The sequence below is a fragment of the Gossypium hirsutum genome, chromosome D02 (genome assembly GCF_007990345.1).
Source record: "Gossypium hirsutum isolate 1008001.06 chromosome D02, Gossypium_hirsutum_v2.1, whole genome shotgun sequence".
Taxonomy (NCBI): Eukaryota; Viridiplantae; Streptophyta; class Magnoliopsida; order Malvales; family Malvaceae; genus Gossypium; species Gossypium hirsutum.
Genome location: NC_053438.1, coordinates 67,510,958 through 67,531,199, shown reverse-complemented (window position 1 = coordinate 67,531,199; position 20,242 = coordinate 67,510,958). Strand labels below are relative to the sequence as shown.

At 31.7% G+C, this 20,242-nt stretch overlaps 4 protein-coding genes across 10 annotated transcripts; 3 read left to right on the top strand and 1 right to left on the bottom strand.

Annotated features, from left to right (window-relative positions):
* The first annotated feature begins 22 nt into the window (after nt 1-22).
* LOC107908992 (AP-1 complex subunit sigma-2) lies at nt 23-3,795 on the top strand. Its single transcript, XM_016836330.2, has 7 exons — nt 23-237; nt 1,638-1,724; nt 1,909-2,000; nt 2,096-2,204; nt 2,289-2,324; nt 3,264-3,350; nt 3,443-3,795. The coding sequence occupies exons 1-7, from the start codon at nt 235-237 to the stop codon at nt 3,512-3,514; spliced, it is 486 nt and encodes a 161-aa protein (XP_016691819.1). The 5' UTR covers nt 23-234; the 3' UTR covers nt 3,515-3,795.
* A 168-nt stretch (nt 3,796-3,963) lies between these two features.
* LOC121214808 (protein DELAY OF GERMINATION 1) lies at nt 3,964-6,196 on the top strand. Its single transcript, XM_041089075.1, has one exon. The coding sequence runs from the start codon at nt 5,028-5,030 to the stop codon at nt 5,778-5,780; it is 753 nt and encodes a 250-aa protein (XP_040945009.1). The 5' UTR covers nt 3,964-5,027; the 3' UTR covers nt 5,781-6,196.
* A 2,373-nt stretch (nt 6,197-8,569) lies between these two features.
* On the top strand, nt 8,570-13,065 carry LOC121214805 (histone deacetylase 19). Of its 6 annotated transcripts, none has more exons than XM_041089069.1 (8): nt 8,635-8,779; nt 9,409-9,998; nt 10,382-10,822; nt 11,345-11,575; nt 12,000-12,070; nt 12,165-12,237; nt 12,342-12,401; nt 12,671-13,065. In XM_041089069.1, the coding sequence occupies exons 2-8, from the start codon at nt 9,471-9,473 to the stop codon at nt 12,722-12,724; spliced, it is 1,458 nt and encodes a 485-aa protein (XP_040945003.1). In that variant the 5' UTR covers nt 8,635-8,779; nt 9,409-9,470; the 3' UTR covers nt 12,725-13,065. The 6 variants fall into 6 exon arrangements, with proteins under 6 accessions (XP_040945004.1, XP_040945003.1, XP_040945002.1 ...); XM_041089068.1 differs by having other exon boundaries at nt 8,635-8,783; XM_041089067.1 differs by having other exon boundaries at nt 8,635-8,819.
* Nucleotides 13,066-16,803: 3,738 nt separating this feature from the next.
* Nucleotides 16,804-19,859, bottom strand: LOC121214807 (UDP-rhamnose/UDP-galactose transporter 2). Of its 2 annotated transcripts, none has more exons than XM_041089073.1 (5): nt 19,540-19,859; nt 18,532-18,716; nt 18,221-18,421; nt 17,503-17,664; nt 16,804-17,370 (listed from the first exon to the last, which is right to left on the bottom strand). In XM_041089073.1, the coding sequence occupies exons 1-5, from the start codon at nt 19,670-19,672 to the stop codon at nt 17,008-17,010; spliced, it is 1,044 nt and encodes a 347-aa protein (XP_040945007.1). In that variant the 5' UTR covers nt 19,673-19,859; the 3' UTR covers nt 16,804-17,007. The 2 variants fall into 2 exon arrangements, with proteins under 2 accessions (XP_040945007.1, XP_040945008.1); XM_041089074.1 differs by lacking the exon at nt 19,540-19,859 and adding an exon at nt 19,317-19,450.
* Between the last annotated feature and the right edge of the window lie 383 nt (nt 19,860-20,242).

Genomic DNA, 20,242 nt, shown 5'->3' with positions numbered 1-20,242 from the left:
CATTGCTTCTCATATTGGGTCTAGCCATTATCTAAGCCAGCCCAAACCCAAATTTACCAGATCCGCTTCGAATCGGTTGAACTTTTTGTTAATGAAGGTTTTAAATTGTCCAAATATAAATATAGAAATCGCAGCGCAGCAACGGCAGCAGAAATCCGAATCGGGATCCTGGCTTCGGTGCTTTCGGAGAATCCAGATTTTCATTTGGACTTTTTCTTTCGGCTATTATCAAGGATGGTAACTATCTCTCTGTCTCATATTTTTGCTCCTTTTATTTATGATTATTCGGTGAATTGGTTATGATCTTATTTCGATCTTTTCTTCTTCTTTTTTTCCAACGCTAAACATGGATCTGCTTTTTCTTGCTTATTGACGCTGATTAGGTTTTGAATTTTACGGATCCTGAATTTTATTATTGTGTTATGATCATGAAATTCCTCGTCATGCTGTTGTTTGAGTCTAAGCTTTGCGCCTTCTCGTTTATCTTTGGATCTGCAACTTGTTTCTGCTGAAATGTTTTCTTTTTTTTTATCGTTAGCTTATCTTCTGTTATAGTTCACTTTAATTGATTCATTTTGATAGTTCGTCTGATTTAATTATTAGATCTAGCTTATTTCTTTTTTTTTCTTCTGATTTTTAATCATATTAATTCGTACTTAAGCATTTCTGTTTAATGGATACTTTGCATTTTGGGATAGTCGAGTTTGACTACTTAATTTTGGCTGTTTCTATAATTTTTCTGTTTGATAGAACCTTATTTTTCTAAGGGTTTCACATTTCTGTGAGACATTAATCACATTGAAGATAGCATATTGCCTTTTCCCCCTTTCTTAGGGCATCGGATAGAGTTATTTTTTTATATGAAGAAAATGTCATGCTTTATATACTTAGATGTTGAACATATCTCCATAAAGAAGCATGCTTAGAAGATGGCCACTGCTGCATGTTACTAATTGGACTCTATAAGCTATAACTAGAAAATCATATAGATCACATAAGGTGCTTGAATTTATAGTTTCTTGAAGATTGGCTATGATTGCAGGCGTTATGTTGATTTAGCTCATTTTTTATAGGGTGATTCCTGGCTCCCATAGTGCTAGCAAACCATGAATTTGTATTAATTTTGGGTTCTAATTGTCACAGTAAGACCTTTTTTCTAGTTTTACTATGTTATAATTGTTTAATTTTCTGTTTGATAAAACCTTATTTTCAGGGTAACATTATTCATATTAAAGAAGATATCGTATTTCTCCCCCCCCCCCTTTAGAGTTATTTTCAATACAAAGAAAATGTCATATTTTATACTTTAGCTGTTGAAAGATTTTCCATGAAGAAGCATGCTAAGAGGATGGCAAAAGCTTCATTTTACTAATCAAGCTCTATAACTAGAAATTCATTTAGATTACAAAAGGAGCTTACGTTTATGGTTTCTGATTGTAAGATGACTCCCGGCCCTCGTAGTAAATGAAATTGTATTAATTTCGAGATCAGATTGTCCCAGTGACATATATTCCTTTTTTTTATCATCTACAATTGTTTAATTTCACCTTAGAAACCTAGAATCAATCTTCATCTTTAGGTTGTTGACTTATTGTAGTGCTGTTATCTATAACCTATGAGCCTCTTTTGTGTTTCAGATTCACTTTGTACTTTTAATTAGTCGACAAGGGAAAGTTAGGTTGACAAAATGGTATTCTCCTTATTCTCAGAAGGAAAGAACAAAGGTATGGCTAGCACACTTGAATAACTTAATTGATTATTTTTGTATAGTTTGACTGAAAGGAAAATTTCTTTATAAATTACAAGAATCTTGTGCACTTTTCTGTCTTTAGTACTTTGTTAGTGCTTTTTTTGAAGCTGGTTTTGTCTTCATTATATTAATGCTTTATAACAATGCATTTTGAGAAGGTTATCCGTGAGCTCGGTGGGGTGATTCTCAATAGAGGGCCAAAACTCTGTAATTTTGTGGATTGGAGAGGATTTAAAGTTGTTTATAAAAGGTTATACTACAATATGCCTGTGAGACTTGTTTTATTAATAATGTACTTGACTGTTTCAGAGATTTATCAACTGAGTTTGGATAAATTATGCACAGATATGCTAGTCTTTACTTCTGCATGTGCATTGATCAGGATGACAACGAATTAGAGGTTCTAGAAATCATTCATCACTTTGTTGAGATACTTGATCGATACTTTGGCAGTGTGAGTGAAGTAAAAATTGACTTTTCGTTGATTTCTTATTGTTCCACTATATTTTATCTGATTGTGAATTAATTTTTTATACAGGTCTGTGAATTGGATTTAATCTTCAACTTCCATAAGGTACAGTTACTGTGCTTTCCATGTACCTGTTGTTAGGGTTATCTTTCCTTTTTTTTTTTCCAGAACAATTTACATCTAAATCCTTGAGTTTATGTTGAAAGTGCTCTTATTCATGTAATTTTTAGCAGCAATTATCCTCCAATTCCGTTACTGCTCCATTCTTCCCATTCTTTAACATACCATTCTATATCCTCTTGCATTTATTTAAATTGTAAACGGTAAACTTTAAATTCTCCATACTTGCTCCTATACCAGTGTGTCTCTTGATTTTCTCCGGTCTCAAGTATCCTTAGGAAGCACCTAATGTGCATCTTGCTGAATTGACGCCCATCATTTGATTGATTCGGGTGCATCTTCTTCCAGCATGGCACCATAATTTTTCATTCTGGGTACTTGCCAAATAAATCCCCCAAAAATGTGAACCTTGTGGTGGCAAGTTAACCATGTGCTTGAGGAAAGGAATTATGTAGTTGAGATTTCTATTGGTCGGAATTCGCCTTCTTCTATGGGGAACTGCTGGATCTGATGTCTCTGAGAAAAGGCTTTTTTTTTTTAAACACTTACTTATTTCCCTAAAAATTTAATACATTTTTGTTTTGGAATCTGTTTTCTCCATGATTCAAGGAACTAGCGTTTGCATCAGTCTTTTTGGTCATCAACACAAGTTGTTTGTGTTATGTCTGCTTGTGAACTCTGATAATTGCTTAAATTTTTAGAACAAAATGTGGTTTCTGAAAATAGGAGGTACATGTGCAATTTTGATGTAGACTTGAGTCTACCATTTTGTAGCTCATCTCTTTTTTCCCCCTTATAGATGAATTATATGATAAATGGTCATTCCAAATGTATTTGGAAGTAAATAGCATTGTTGTCAGAAGGAGATCATAGATGTTAAAATGAGGTCTTTGCTTAACTCTTTGATGCTATTTGACATTGAAGGCCTATTATATATTGGATGAACTCTTACTTGCTGGTGAACTTCAAGAGTCGAGCAAGAAAACTGTTGCACGTTTAATAGCTGCACAGGTAGAATTTTTATTTTTTCATTGTTAAACCGTTCTCCATGTCGTGTGTCATAACTTCCAATTTTCTGAGAGAATTGTTTCGTTGAACTGTAGGATTCACTGGTGGAGACCGCGAAAGAGCAGGCCAGTTCCATTAGCAATATAATTGCACAGGCCACAAAGTAGGTTATGACCGAGAGTGGTTGCGGATTGCCATTTGTATTGGGGTTGGTTTTGGTGTCTCATCTGTTGTGAGAACTCTTTCTGGATTTTAGTTTGAGAACTTAATTGTATGTTTATGAATGTAGATTCGGGAGCCTTTTGTAGAAATGATCACATATAATCATCATATTAATTATGTATACAGTCATGCATTTGGGTTTCAGCCGTTCATTTGTTGGCTGTAACATGCAACCGGCATTGTTAATTTTCTTCATTGTGAAGTTAATATTTTTATTGGTATCTCATATTGACAGTGGCTAAGAGGTAATATTAATTATGAGGCTTGATCCCGGTGGTAAGGGTGGACGCTTTTTAGTTCGGGTCTGTCTTCGTTTTTACTAGTCACCTGGTCAAGTTTGAAGGTCTATTTGAAAAAGTGTAAGGGTTTGAACAAAAATATAAACTCGAAAAATGAGTTTGGACAAAAAATAAGGTTTGTTTTCTAAACAGATTGGATCTTGAGTAGGATTTTTTTGAATTGGGGTTAGGCCTGGCTCAACTTGAATTAGATGTCTATACTTTCTTTTTTTCTTTAATTTCCTAGCTTTTGACACTTCTGCAGGTTTCTATACGATGGGTTTAAGAGGAGTAAATTTAGGGAAGAGAAATTGAAATAAATAGAGTCAGCAAAATAAATAGAAATGATATTCATGATCCTAGTCTATAATGAAGGATGCGAATTGAGTGCGAATTGAGTTTTGATTCATTCTTTTATTATATTTTTATGTATTATATTTTTTGAAGTTGTTTTTATATAAAAGTAAGTTAAAGAAGTTTAATATGGGTGGGTTAGGTCGGGTTTGGGTAAAATTTTAAACATGTTTTTTGTGTTGAACTTGAGTTTAAAAAATTATTTTAAAATTTTGTATTGATCTAACTACACTCATGATCAGATTTAGTTATATGAATGTGCTTCTTAAATATGTGATTTTTTATAACCGCATTAGAGAACATTAGAGAAAAAAATGCATTTATAGGCTTTCAAATTTACATCTTCGTTGCTACAATACAACAGCTTAGTTAAAATCGTCATATGTATCATAATTAAATTAATGATGTTATATGGGTAGAGGGTGATTAAAGGTTTCCTGGTTCACTCACATCACATGGAACAGCTCATCAATTACTAGTGTCGTTTTATAGCGATGACAACCATTTGGTTCATCGTGGAATCTTGCTACATTTTGAAACCCACATTGGACCATCACCACCCCAAAATCCTCAAGTATCAAATACAATGAATAACCGATGCAAAATGCAAAATATAATAATAAAAAACAATAATGAAAACCGGTGAAAAAAGAAGAGATTTTAAAGAAACACACAGAAGTCTACACTTACATCCCCTCTGTTCATTCTTTTGTAAGCTTTTGGATCCTTTTCACATGTTAATTGTGTTGTTATATGCTCACCGCTTAAACATATTAGCTACAAACCCAAAAAAGCTACTTCATATGCTTCAATTTAGCGTTGAGATATGGCTAGCGATGATCAAATCCTGCAACGTTGTTTTCACGAATGGATGGCTATTCAAGAACAAGAACTCAACCAACTTCTCCAAGCTCTTAACCAGAGCGGTAATGGTGGAGACGATTTAACGGAGACCACTTGTGCTCAACTAACTGAGAAGTCTATCAACAGTTTCCAAGAGTATATCGACAAGAGAGCTCAACTATCTCGCCTGGATATTTCTGGCTTGTTTTCACCTTCATGGAATACTGCCTTGGAGAAATCGTTGCTCTGGGTAGCTGGTTGTAGACCTTCAATTTACATTCGACTCACTTATGCACTCTGTGGATCACAAGTGGAGTTTCAGCTCAGTGAAATCATCCAAGGCTTAGTTAGAGGAAACCTTGGGCAGATTTCGGCTGCACAGCTGAGAATGATAAACGATTTGCACATGAAGACGATTAAGGAAGAAGAGAAGCTTTCGAATAAGTTGGCGGGGTTGCAAGAGAACATTGCAGACCAGCCGATTGCCATTGTTGTTAAAAGGATGAGCCGAGTGGGTGAAACTAGTGGGGAAGTAGATCATGCATTGGATGAACACGAGAGCTCTATGGCGAATATATTGCAGGAGGCTGATAAGATGAGGCTAAGCACTTTGAAGGAATTACTTAGCATATTGACTCCATTGCAGGGCGTGGATTTTCTTGTAGCAAGTAAGAAGCTTCACCTTTGCATGCATGAGTGGGGAAAAACAAGAGATAATAGGCATGGTAGGACATAACTGTTCTCTATGTATCTATACTTTCGTTAATTCTCTATGTTCTTTTTTTACTTTTCGAGTTTCCAAAATTTGAACAAAAACAAGAACACAGGGACCATGAACTCACTTGTGCTATCAACAGAGACCAATGTTTTTTTTCTTTTTTGTGTACTGCAAATAAGCACATGCTATGGTTGTCGTTATTTAATTGAAGCCATCGGGCATTGCCATATTTGATATGCATAGCGTGGAAACGAGAAAGAGGAGAATAGAATAAACCAAACAAATGAAATCTGATGTTTAAGGTATCCTATAGGGCTATTGAGAGCACAATAGGAGGGTTATTGGTTTTTATTTTATGCCTACTCCGACATCATTAGTGCAGTATCAGCTATCAGAGTGGATGCACAAAGTGTTCACAATCCAGTTATCAGCCTATATTCATGTTTCTAGGTGTCATGCATTGAATAGTGGTACCTCTTATTACTTCACATATGTGCATTTAAAATTTTTAAAAAAAATTAAAATCAAATTCCTTGTTGGGTGTAACACTAGTGTAAATTAAGTTCGAACTTTGAAGATGATATTGTTGAGAGGGATAATCAAGAATTCCGAATATGAACTATAAAATGAGCAACAACGACAAAAAAAAAAACTAAAACCAATTAAATTTTAAAATCAATAATAAAAATTATATACATTATAGTTGTTATACCATATATATATAAATAGAGTGAGTATTTGGTACATTGACACTATACTTTTTTTATTCTACAAGCAACATTTAAAAATTGATATGTGTCTTTTTAAATATATGTTTTTTAATAAATTACTACTCTTGTAAAACACTTATCAACCCCCTGACTCTACTTGTGGAGTTTAAAAACTTTATTGATAGTGTACTAAATTTTTTCAAATTTAAATATATCACACATATATACAAATCGGGAATTGAATCAAATTAACCATATTTCTTTTTTCAAATAAATTATCTATATATATAAATGAACCTTTTTTTTGACATTTTTTATTTTTCAATTGAATTTTTTTTAAAAGTTTTTATATATAATGAATTGTGTCGGTGGTAAAATCAAATCAAATTTTTTTTAAAAGGAAATTTAATATATACTGATAAGTGTTGGATGTAATGGTAAGATATATAGTGATACATGCATGAATGGAGTGAAATTTATTAAATTTCATTCATTGAAACTGTCAATTTTCAAGTTTGAGAAATCAACAGACTTACGACAATTTTTTTAATGGAATCCAGACATTTTTAGGTTGAAATGTCTCATGGAGTTTAAAGATCTATCTCTTATCTTCGAAACGCACTTTGAATCACTCAATTTCAGGTCTAAGAGCTCAAGTTACGACCGTTTTAGTGAAAACTGCGCGAGCAGAATTTCTAGACAAGATTATGACGGGAATTATGAGTTTTAGACTTTAACTCGAGTTTAAATCAAATTGGATTCAAGTTTTGAGCTTAATTTTTATTATATATGGGTCTAATATTGTATTTATTAGCTCTTATTATTTTATTATTTTTTAATAAAATTTTTTATAATTATTAAGTATTTTAAGTTATTTAGAAGTTTTATGTTACTAAAAAAGTTTTGTTTAAAACTAGTTTTTGTTTAGAGTAATTAGAGTTTTAGTATACTCTAGAGTTTTATTTGAATGTACTTAGTTAGCCTATATAAAGGCTTCTTCATTATATATTAAGAACACAATTATTTTCATTAATAAAGTTTTCAACTCTGAAAGTTTGTTTCTTTGTGCAAGATTTCTTTCTTGTGATTTTTAGAATAATTTTTTCTCGATTTTTTCAATGAGTCGTAAAAATTCATTCTTCACATTTCAATTTGCCAAATATTATTTCTTAGTGGTTCAATTTGCCAAAGATTATTTCTTAGAGGGTTGATTAGAGTCATTAATTAAATTTGTTGGGATTTATATCTCAAAGGTTCAATTGGACATTTATCCTTTTATCCATCATATCTAACGATTTATTGTTTCATCTTTCATTTTGTTTTAATCTATCTTTTTTGTTATTTAGTTATTCTTTTAAATATTTATTCTTTATTTTTTAAAATTTTTTTATTTCCTTTATTATTTTTTAAATTGATTTGGTTTTTTCCTTTCAGGTCATATCTAAATCTTTCCTTTTTGAGTAAATCAACTTGAATTCTATCATTATTTTGCTTTCATTCTATATCATATAGTACTCTAAAGGGTAAAATAGGGTTCAAACATTGGAGATAATATTGTTGGGAGGGGCAATTATGAACTCCAAACATACACCATAAAATGAACATAAAAAGTACAAAAAAAAGCATATACTAAAATTGTATATTACTATTGTGAAATTTGCAACATTGATAATGACAATGAATCACAAAGAAAGAGAAAAATAGAACACATAAAATTTGACGTGGAAATCCTTTCGAGAAAAAAATTACGAATTGAGAAGAAGAAAATTTATTATGTCGAATTTGAATGAATACAAGAGAAGAGACAAATACGTTTATATTTACACTGGCGTTTGTATTTTATTTTTAATAGAAATTTAAGTCACACAACTCTAACACTCTTATAGTTGAGGAGGAGCTATGAATAATTTTAGACATAAGCTTAGAAAGCAAATATTATTAGAGCTTATAATTGGATTATTAAAAAAAATCTAATATATACGTTTTTATTTAAAAATCTGGTTAGCCCTAGAGAGAGAATATGGGAAGAACCAATAAATAAAACAAAGATAATCCAAGGATTTTAAGGACGTAATAATCCTTGATATTTTTTGGTTCCAGCGCATCAAACTTTCTAGAAATTACATCCCAATCCTTTTCGAACCGTTTTATCTTGGACCGTTCCGCATGAAATAAATAAAAACCATCTAAACTTTAAACGGCCATTGCTGCCTTCGTCAAAATCTCCCTACTGCTGCTCATTGATTTGCTTTTCATTTTCTTTGTGCTTAACCCATTCAGCAACCGGAAACGTTGTTCTGAATCAACGTAGGTAAAGAAAAGAACCCTTTTAATTTCTCTTCTGCAGGTAAAAATAACGTTCTTTACGTTCTGGGTTTCATTTTTAAAATGGTTGATTTCTTTGGTTCCAAGTTATATTGTGAAAGCCTATCGATTTTGTTTCTTTTTTTTTTTTAACTGTCATTTATTTCCCAGTTTGCTTTTTCTTTTCTTTTTTTTCCCCTTCCTTGATGTGCTTTTGTTTGTTTGAAACTTTGGATGCCTTTGTTCTGCTCTTTGTTCAGTTTGTAAATATGCTTGTTTTGTTCATCAATGTTCATCGTGATGATCAAAGGTTCTGGCTTTATTCTGGGTATATATGTGAGTTTAATGCGATTGGATTGTGATTTACGAAGCAAATTTTGTTTCGCTGTTCTGTAATTCGTTGTTCATTTTATTTGTTATTGCTGAAAAGTTAGTAAATTTAGTTTTCTTTTATTCTTCCCTGGTATATCTCATAATTGTTTGGGTTCTTATTTTGTGACCTTTACATGTTTATATGCTTGAATGGAGTTGAATGAGCCTAGTTCTTCTTCAAATCTTTGTCTTTGAGATGTCAATTGAGTGTAGTTTGTGGATTTATCAGTAAATCTAATTAGGATTTTTCATGAGAGCAGAAGAAAAAGAATATAAGAGAGTAAACTTAGATTCAATCGAACATTCGAAGCCTTATTATTTGATGGAAACTGGAGGGAATTCGTTACCTTCGGGGCCTGATGGGGTGAAGAGGAAGGTGCTCTATTTCTATGACCCTGAGGTGGGGAACTACTATTATGGACAAGGTCATCCTATGAAGCCTCACAGGATTCGAATGACTCATGCCCTTTTAGCACACTATGGGCTGCTTCAGCATATGCAAGTTCACAAGCCTGTCCCTGCCAGGGATCGGGATCTTTGCCGCTTCCATGCTGATGATTACGTGAACTTTCTCCACAACGTAACCCCTGAAACACAGCAAGATCAGCTCAGGCAGCTCAAGCGCTTTAATGTTGGTGAGGATTGTCCTGTCTTCGATGGCCTTTTCTCCTTCTGCCAAACATATGCAGGTGGGTCTATTGGTGGTGCTGTTAAACTAAACCATGGTTTCTGTGACATTGCCATTAATTGGGCTGGTGGCTTGCATCATGCAAAGAAGTGCGAGGCTTCAGGGTTTTGCTATGTCAATGATATTGTCCTTGCAATTCTGGAACTTCTTAAGCAGCATCAGGTATGTATTTGGTACCGTAATTCCTTATTATCTATCTAGCTTTTCTTCACTGATTTAGACTTTTTCTTTTGGTACATGAGTGAACTCTTCATGCGTGAAAACAATCCGCTTGTACCAATCTTATCCAGGCCAATGTGATTTGTGTTGCCTTTTTTGCAATTTGTCTTGCAATATTGTATTAATTGCAACTTAGATGTGCTGTTGACAACTGGCAACCATTGAAGAGGGATGCTATAGTAGGCACGGAATAATAAATATAAATGCTTAATTATTCATTTCTTGCATTTCCTCCTAGGGTGTACAGATTTATGTTTTTGCACTAGTAACAATTTTATGTCGAATTGTCTGTCATTGATAATGCTTTTCCTTTCTCTTTGTTACAGCGTGTTCTATACGTTGATATTGATATCCACCATGGAGATGGTGTGGAGGAAGCATTCTATACAACTGACAGGGTCATGACCGTTTCATTTCATAAATTTGGGGATTATTTTCCTGGTACAGGTGATATACGTGATATTGGATATTCCAAAGGGAAATACTATTCCCTCAACGTTCCTTTGGATGATGGGATTGATGATGAGAGTTATCATTACTTGTTTAAGCCAATTATCAGTAAAGTTATGGAAGTTTTCAGGCCTGGGGCTGTGGTCCTTCAATGTGGTGCTGACTCCCTTTCTGGAGATCGGTTGGGGTGTTTCAATCTTTCAATCAAGGGCCATGCAGAGTGCGTTAAATTTATGAGATCATTTAACGTTCCATTGTTGCTTCTAGGCGGTGGTGGCTATACCATTCGGAATGTTGCTCGCTGTTGGTGCTATGAGGTAGCTGACCTATCACATTTTCAAGTGATTAATATATACTAATCGGTTTAAAGGATTGGTCTGCTGATTTTTATCAAATATTAATACACAGTAAAGGTGACATTTAGGTCAACAATCAACATGTCTCTCCCCCTCCCCTTACCCTTTCCTTTCTTCCTTTCTCCATGTTGTTTAAGTTCAAAGATGTCCAAATCATAGTGCTTAATTGTTTTTATTCTTCTTAATCCCTATTTAAAAAAAGAAAACCCTTATAGTTTTTCGGATTTTGAAATGATAAGAGGTAATTATTTCTTTGGAAGGTATAAGACACCAGCGTTAAATTTATTGTATGCCATCCGTCCTTTCAGCTTCTCAAGTCAGATACACATTTCTAAAGAACTTTATTGTATATTTCATGACACAGTACTTAAATTGGTTCATTTTTTCTACTTTGACCGTATTATGCTTTTCGAAACATGGAAGAACTATTTGTAATTTGTTTGTGATGGACTACTTTATTTATATCAATGTCAATGTGAGCAGACAGGAGTTGCACTTGGAGTTGAAGTTGACGACAAGATGCCTCAACACGAGTATTACGAGTATTTTGGTCCTGATTATAATCTTCACGTTTCCCCTAGTAACATGGAAAACAAGAATTCACGCCAGTTACTCCTAGAAATACGCAATAAACTACTTGACAATCTCTCGAAGCTTGAGCATGCACCAAGTGTCCAGTTTCAAGAACGAGAACCTGACACCGAGCTTCCTGAGGTGTGTTCTGGCGCTACTTCTTGAATTTTGCCCTACCTTTCGTTTGCATCCGGTATCTACCCTGGAAATTTACAACATTTTCCGTTCTAAGCTTTCATTTTTTTTTCCATAATTGCATGTGCTTTTATGTGTCCATGGTTGGCATTGCACATTTTACTCAGTAAATCTTTTTTTCCTTTTTCGGTTCCTTGATTGTTAAATAATAAATATCTATTACGGATTTATCTTATCCCAAAGATAGATAAGAGGAAAAATTATGTGCTATACATATTTTTGGAGCAGAAATCACATTCTGCCCGTGTAATGCAACTGGTGGTAGTTTGCATTGACACATTTCTTGCATTTACTCGAAGCTACATATTAGTCTCAGTATCAACTTTGTTCTTATACTTGTTTACTTTTTGAATCATAATAAAATATTCAGGCTGATGAAGATCAGGATGATGGAGATGAGAGATGGAACTCTGATTCGGACATGGATATTGATGAGGACCGGTATTTATCTTTCCTTTCTTTTTTCTCTCCATGTTTTGCACCCCTTACTGTTTCTGATTGTGTTGTATTTTCGTCACTCATCACAATTATTCAGTAAGCTCATCATTCCAAGTAGAGTAAAGAGAGAAGTGATCGAACCAGAGACGAGAGATCCAGTATGCTCTATGGTATGATATCGGATTTCTTTTTTATTGTGTGGTTTAGGGCATTTATGACGTGATTCATTTATTTTGCGAAAAGAAAATTTTTATTATTGCTTATATTCTCTTAGGAGGTTCAAATAGAAACAATTGAACAAACTAGAGGATTTGATACTGCAACCAATGAAACTGTAAGTACAAATACGAACTTTCGAAAAATATAATAGCAGCAGGATGAAAACACTCTTTTTCCCTTGTATCCTATGTAGTATCCGCCTGTAACACCCATATATCATATGAAAAAACTTAGAAAAGAATATTGATTGAACCTATATCACACACATACTCATATTTGAAACATACCCGAGTCCGAGTCCAAGCACATCATTTATAACGCAACCACATTCAGAAACCGATATTACAGCTTTGAAAAGTTGCCTTGGTACTGTGTTTTTTGCAGGGTGTAGATGTCAGTCCAATGCCTATTGATGTACCAACTGTGAAAGTTGAGTGAGAAAACTATCCAAAGTCCAAAGCAAACATCCTCTCTGCATTTGCATTTTATCAAACATTATAAGATATTATGTTAATTGATCGGTCCAAATTTATGCAAGTCTATGAAAACCCAAAACGGTTTTGATTTATATATATATATATATATTCTAAGCCTCTCTTAAGTTGTGTCAAAAAGGTTTTAGATTAGTAGCAGCACTCTGTTGCTTTGGCTTAGTTTTTTTTTTCTTTCTATTTTTGTTTGAAGTACATATTTAAAGGCCCTCCAAGCGAATATAAAAGCAAAGAAAAGAACATTGTAACATACTTGTGTTAGAAATATATCCTGAATTTGACAGTTTATGTATTGTTTACTATTATGGTAAATGCAGGTTAAAGTACTATAGCGGATTTTATATTATATCTCGTATTGCATTAACAGCAAAATAATTTTTTGTAAAGTCATCATTTTAATGTTTTACATGTAAAATATAATAATATATTTAACTTCATTTTTACATGACGTTTAGGGCACATTGGGAAGGTCACACTACTTTATGTTATAGGTGACATGAGTAAGTAATTTAAAATTTATAAAAAAAAAATGTGTTTTTAGAGTTAAAAATATAAATAAAATTACATTTTTTATAAAATCCAAGAAATAATTATAAAATAATAAAAATGCAGTTTTTAAATAATCATATTAATTTTTATTATCATAGGTAAAAATATCATAAAAGTTTTTTTATTAGATTGCATTTTGCCTCTTCTATTAAAAAAATGGGTAAAATAATTTTTATACTTTAGATCAAAAAAATAAGTTGGTTTTTTTTTGTTAAAAATTTTATCCATTTTTATAGTTAAAAATGGTTACTGTATATTAACATAAAGTACTCATAACGTAATAGGTGTCACTATTTAGCTATTCTATCAACCATACTATTTTTAAGGGTAAAAATAAATGAAATTTTCAACAAAAAATATCAATTTGCGCTTTGATATAATATATAAAGACTAATTTATTTAATTTTTTAATAAAAGAAATAAAATTCAATTTAACACATAATACAAATATCACATGACATTTTTTACCAATTTTAGTATGATATTTTTTTTGTCAATAAATTGTACGTTGAGAATAAAAAAACTTATGTTCATAATATTGAATATATTAAACATGGTGCAAATACAATGGCCAAAAAGAAATTGGGTTCCAAATAGTTTTGAGGGTTGGCATTTTCCAGACATTTTATTCCTATTTATTAGAGGTGGTAAAATGGGTCTGAGCTCAAGAACACGACTTGAAAAAAATTAAATTTAGTAATAAAAAAAATCAAACAATTAAATATTTTTGTAAAAGCTTTAATTATTAGTTTTATTCAATTTTTTTAATAATTTATTTTATATATAATAAAAGGGAAAATGTTTGGTAAATTGTCGAGTGAAGTTTTTAAACTCCACAAACAAGGTTAGGAGTTGACAAGTGTCTTTTAGGAGTATATTAAAATATTAAAAAATTAGATATTTTTAAAAAACAAATTAAATTTTTAAGAATGTTTTCCGAATAAAAAAATACATTGTCAGTGTACCAAATACTTACCCGAATGAAATGATAATTTTTTAAGAAAATGAATTTACCACTATTACACAAACACCAAAAGCTCTATGATATAAGTACATATTTTTGATGTTCTTCTTTTAACTACTTGTGATTGTATTTAACTTCTAATTTTTGGAATATAAACTTATATTTAACAATTTAATTATTAATTTAGATGATTTACATCTAAGAAATATTTATATATTATCAAGTAACATATTTTGTTTCAACTATTGATAAAACAATTAGAGAAATTATAAAAAATAAAGGCTACATTTAGAGCTTATGGATCCGGTCGGATATAAGCATGATGAGCTTACTTTAGCCTCACCCATATATTTTTAATCTTTTTTAAAAAAATATTTATATTATATCATTTTAATATTTAATAATTTTATTTATTGAAAATGTTTATATAGCCATCTTAACCTTATTTTAATGTTTACATTAGAATTGTATTATATATTTAGTATAAGTTTATTCTTTTAATGTGTTATAAATTACATAATATATATAAAAATAATATAATATAGAGTATTATAAACTTAAAAACATGCTAGGCTCGGGTTTTGAATGTTTAAGCCCAAGTTCGACCTATATTTTAAACGGGTCTAGTTTTTTTGCCCAAGTTTATTTTTCAAGCCTAATATCAAATCCTTTCAAATTTTGAGCGAGTCTTAAAACATGAATGTATAGTCCAACCCATGAACAACCTACATTAGAGTTTAAACTTTTATGTTATCAAAAAGAAAAAAATTAGAGTTTTTTTTCAAGAATTAGAGTTTAAACTTTTGTTAGTCCGAACAATTAATTTTTTATAGTTAAAAAAATTTAAATTAAAATTTTTATACTTAAAACATATAATTACATTGAATGTAAAACAAACCCAAACCCGAGACTAAACTTAAAATAACCCCAATCTGAAAAGGCTCGAATTTGAAAAAATCCAAACTTAAAAAAATTTGAACATAAAAAATCTTGAACTCGAAAGAATCCGAACCCAATAAAACCCTAACCCAAAATAACCAGATCCTAACTCACTCTTACTCCCCGATTGCCACCTCTACTCTTTATAGAGCTCTACAAAGAGAGGATATAAGAGTGTTTTTTTTTTGCATTTTATTTTTTTAACTTTTACAATTCTTTATATTTTTTGAATATTTTTATTCTAGTAATTATTTATTTTCTAATATGGCATATAAGATAAATTATTGCGATGCTGACAATGAAAAGTAGAGGGTTAGTTTGGTTAATTTATAAATAAAAAAGTAAGGAGTAAGGACCAAATTAAATAAAAATGTAAATATTAAAATTTAAATTTATTATCATTACTTATCTATATAAATCCAAAGAAAACCTTTAAAGACAAATTTAATAAGATTATTTTGGTGTTTTATTTAACGTATAAGGATGAATTTATTTAATATATAAAGATTAATTTTACATTTTCCAATAAATAAACCATAATATGATACAAAGATTGCTAAATGGTTTACCATCATCCATGTAGTTGTAGAAGGAATTTAAAAGGCATGGTATTTGAGCAAATGCTACAATGTTTTTCTAAAAGGATGGAATCATTTTGCTGCTTATTTATTTTTGGTATGCATACAATTAATTAATTAACAATAATTAATCTCGTCATTAGAGGTGAATGTTCAATCGAATTGAATCGAGTTAAAAAATTTTGAGTTAATTGAAGTGATGAGTCATATATTTTATCATCTTAATTCTATTTGATTTTTTTAATCGAGTCGAGTGAAATGAAGTTAAAGTCAAGTCGAATCGAATTGAGTGAAATTAAAAATTTAAACATATCAAATTAAAATCTTGTTAGAGTATAATTAATTACATGTTAGAGCACATAAATTTGAAACCATATATATTTTAAAAAAATTCAATGCAAAATAAGAAAGAAGAAGATGTTTTAGTATGATAAACTTGAATCATTAATTAACTTATTTAAGTCTCCAAAATTATTATTTTAGAAAAAAAATTGAATTTTGAATTTTCTATATATATTCTTTAAGTTTTTTAAAAAAAGATAAATTTTGGAATTTTAAAAATAATTTTAAAATTCTTTTTAATAAGGACTAAAGCTAATTTGTTATTTAAATTATTCAAATTATAAAATTAACCTTAAACTCGAAACTAGAATTATTTACTTAAATTAACTCGAAAAATTTGAATAATTCCATTCTATTAATTCGATTTTCTTTTTAACTGGCCATCATGGGTACAAGTAAATAACTGATGCTTCCACTCATTTAAAGATCACGTGATCCATACAGATGAGGTAAAAAAAAAGAATGGCTACTTCATTACAGTTTTATCACGCAATAGGAGTTTTGTCACCCCACGAATCACGATACTGATGTCATCAAACAACCTTAAATTATGCACTTTAATTACTTCTTTTTTCCCGCTTATCTTACCATTTTTATAACAAATTATAAATTAATTTAATTTAGAATTAAAAATAAAGTAATAAATCATCACACTAAGATAACAATTTCTTCTTCTTCTTTTTCAATCAGAAAATAGCTTATCCTGGAATGACTTTACTACAATGAAATATTAAAAAGAAAACGTAGGAAAAAAATTAGTAAACTTTTAAAATTTGTACAGCCAATTCCAAGAGCTTAAAACATTAAACAAATCAATTTTTGAAAAAGAAACAAAAAAAAAATGAAGAACATACAAATCTAAGGCTGAGATTTGCCGAGCTCAACGTCCTTGAGCGGAGAACCGTCCGATTGCTGTTGTTGTTTTAACAATTCAACATTTTCTTCAGAAGCTTCCTTGGGGAGTGGTGAAACCTTGGATTCCGTTTGTTTATCAGCTTCAACAGCCCAACTGTAGACTACCATGCCGAGGATGGCAATCGCCATCCCGAGTATATTTTTCAGTGTCAGCTCCGAATCAAAGAGTAGCCATCCCAATATCAATACACAAACCGTTTTCATGTGGCCTAGGACTTGGAAAGATGTGGCGGAGAATCGTCCGATGCAAAGATACTGACTTATATTGCAAAATACCGCTAACGAGCACGATAGTAGTATGAAAAACTGCACGTTGTACCCAACCATCAGTATTTTTCCTCACAAGTCTTAGCACCATAAAGTGTTTCTGCATATATATATGCGTGTGTGTTCGTGCGAAAATGGTTTTGCAGTGCTTTGGTGAGACGAGGTACTTACAAATGCAGCTGAGGAGAACTTGTAACTTGCTAGTAATTTGCCAGTGAGGTAGTAATCAACAAAGGGACCAAACAACAAAAGAGACAGAGCTTGGATTGGAGCTGTTTGACTGAGCAATTCAAATGAGCCTATCGAGTACTTCTTTTGTAGGGAGCCAATTGACTGTTCCAACAAAAGCATGGTTGATAAATGGCTAGAAAGGATCTGAAACTCGTTATTAAATATATCTAAATTGATAAAACCTTAAAAGGGTACAAATCAAATTAACTAAATGCTTGATAAATATAATCCAATTCTCTGGAAGTTGCTGCTTATTGTTCAAGCCATAGCCTACAGGTCTCTAACATAATCACTCAACTGCCAATTGAATGTTAGCTCAAATGGCATGCATGCTAGCCAGACCCTTGGAGGTTGTAGGTTGGAATGAACTTAAGCATCTAATATTCTTCTCATATGAGTTACATAGAAGGGTCTAGAATCTAGATCACTACAGCTGCGGCAGGAAACAGACATGATGGCATAAGAGCAGTTGACGCATGCTATCGATGCTTTAAATAACCAAACTAAAATGAAAAACAAGGTTTCCAAATATCTGCATTTATTAGACATAAATTGTAATGATGATTTGAAGGCTTATGCATCGTAAGGTGACTGAAGGAACAAACTAAAAAAGCTCTCAAGCTGAAAAAAAAAAATTGGAGAAATGAGGAATGCTTACAATTTGCTGTAACGAGGTAGACAGGACAGCGACACAGGCACAAATAAATCCTTGAGCATTAACTTTTACATCAGTGACTGTACAAACACCAACACCAACCACCACGACAAGGACAGAAATCTTGACTTTGTCCGAATAGTGTTTGCTGTGTAGTATCCATTCCATCACACAAACAACTGGAATCATACTTAGCTTTGAAATCTATATCATAATGATAAACATTAGGATTAGCTTCGAAATCTATATCGCAATGACAATGACAATGACAGACCAGAATATATGAAATCTACATCGTAATGCATTTCATTTACCTGATAAAATCCAACTGAATTCAGCATGAGGCTCAAGTTCATCCCGGTGATTGAAGTATTGGCAACGACAGAGAACCAAAGAAGCTCCCATAAAGGAACTTTTTTTCTTGTTGAGTTACCCGTAGCATTTGATACCAAACCGATTAAGGCAGTCATAGAAAAGTGGAATCCAGTTAATGTAGTCGCTGTAAATGCAAGAAATATTTTCTGATTTAAACCAGTCCAGATTGCCAAATATACAAAAAGAAAACAAATGGAACTACGGAGATTTTTGGTAAATTTGGGTGAAGCATATCTATTAATTTCATTGTGAGAGATCAAATTTGAACTTTAAGGTAGAATACAAAGAGAACTTTCAAGTTCTCAACTCATAACCCATCAAACTTTCAAACCATTTTAAGGGATCAAACTAAAGAAGATTACAAAAGCAGAAACATGGACTTGATTCTCCGTGAATTACTTAAAAAACATATTGATCTGGAATTTAAACATGTAAGATTGTAAGATCTGGATACACAATCGTAATGAAAGGAGATGGAGTAGGTTAACAATAAGCAACCCACTAGTTCCTACATACTAAGGCAGCAAAGTATGGGAAGATCTGCTTTTACAGTCCTATAATCCATGGCCGAAGTTAAAACAAACCAACGCTAGAAAACAAAAGAAAAAAGAAGGATCAATGGAGCCAATCTGAAGTAATTAAATTTCAAGAACCTTGAAATGCAAGCAAAATTGAACTTCAGCTACTTTTTTTTCTTTCCAGTAAACAACAAATCCATTTTTACCCAGAATAAAAAATTGAGAAATTCCAAGGGATCTGCCAGAGATTTAAAACAACAAGAAAAAGAAAACTCCGAAAGCAGTGAATGGTGAGAAGAAGGGGGGAAATTGAGGCTGAGAAAGTAGAAAAGATTCCAGATCTGAGACGAACAAAGGCAAAATGTTAAGGATATAACAACAATTGGGTTGAAAAGTAAAGGAAGTTGAAGTAGACGAAGCGGAACTGACCAAAGACGAAGGCATAACCGGCAGGGGACATGAGCTGCTTGTTGGCCATAATAAGGCCAACGGAACTGACAACGTTCATAGCCCAAGCTCCCACATCGGATACGGCTGATGATTGTTTCTTCAGTGAATCCATTTTCGGAGTTCAAAAACTGAAGCTTGGCGCTCGGATGGATTCCAAGAACAGATCTCAAAATTCCACCGAGCACTCTCTCACCCCTCCGGCACAACACTGATATGTAAATAAAGTCCTACACTCTATTTATATTATTTACAAATCTAAAACTTCCATATATTTGTATATTTACACAAAATAATAACTTAATTTAACCGGTGAAAAAAAGGTTAACATGTATCCAAAAATTCAAAGAAAAAGGTATAATGCTAGATTTAGCCCTTAATGTTTATATATTTTATCAATTTTATCTTTATTTTTTTTCTAATTTAAATTTGACCCTCAACCTTATAAATGAGTCAATTTTAACCATTAATCTTTCAAAGAGAGTTGACTATTATTTTTTAAAACAGAAATATCAACTAAAACATTGTATTTTTAAACATATTTTTTTAAAATTTTTACGAGCTTTCTATGATATTTTTTTGGATTTCTCTTAATTTTTAAATTATTTATTGACGTAGCATATAAGATTACTATGCAGACTCCCACATCAATATTGTTAAAATTTAATACTTTAGTTACTACTTT

Coding starts and splice junctions, on each gene's coding strand:
- LOC107908992 (XM_016836330.2), top strand. Junction 1,725..1,908: donor CTCAGAAGGAAAGAACAAAG/GTATGGCTAGCA, acceptor CATTTTGAGAAG/GTTATCCGTGAGCTCGGTGG. Junction 2,205..2,288: donor TTGATCGATACTTTGGCAGT/GTGAGTGAAGTA, acceptor TTTTTTATACAG/GTCTGTGAATTGGATTTAAT.
- LOC121214808 (XM_041089075.1), top strand. CDS start 5,028: ATGGCTAGCGATGATCAAATCCTGCAACGTTGTTTTCACGAATGGATG.
- LOC121214805 (XM_041089069.1), top strand. CDS start 9,471: ATGGAAACTGGAGGGAATTCGTTACCTTCGGGGCCTGATGGGGTGAAG. Junction 10,823..11,344: donor CTCGCTGTTGGTGCTATGAG/GTAGCTGACCTA, acceptor CAATGTGAGCAG/ACAGGAGTTGCACTTGGAGT. Junction 12,402..12,670: donor ATACTGCAACCAATGAAACT/GTAAGTACAAAT, acceptor TGTTTTTTGCAG/GGTGTAGATGTCAGTCCAAT.
- LOC121214807 (XM_041089073.1), bottom strand. CDS start 19,672: ATGGATTCACTGAAGAAACAATCATCAGCCGTATCCGATGTGGGAGCT. Junction 17,665..18,220: donor CTACCTCGTTACAGCAAATT/GTAAGCATTCCT, acceptor TTGTTGGAACAG/TCAATTGGCTCCCTACAAAA. Junction 17,371..17,502: donor AGTTCTCCTCAGCTGCATTT/GTAAGTACCTCG, acceptor TACAACGTGCAG/TTTTTCATACTACTATCGTG.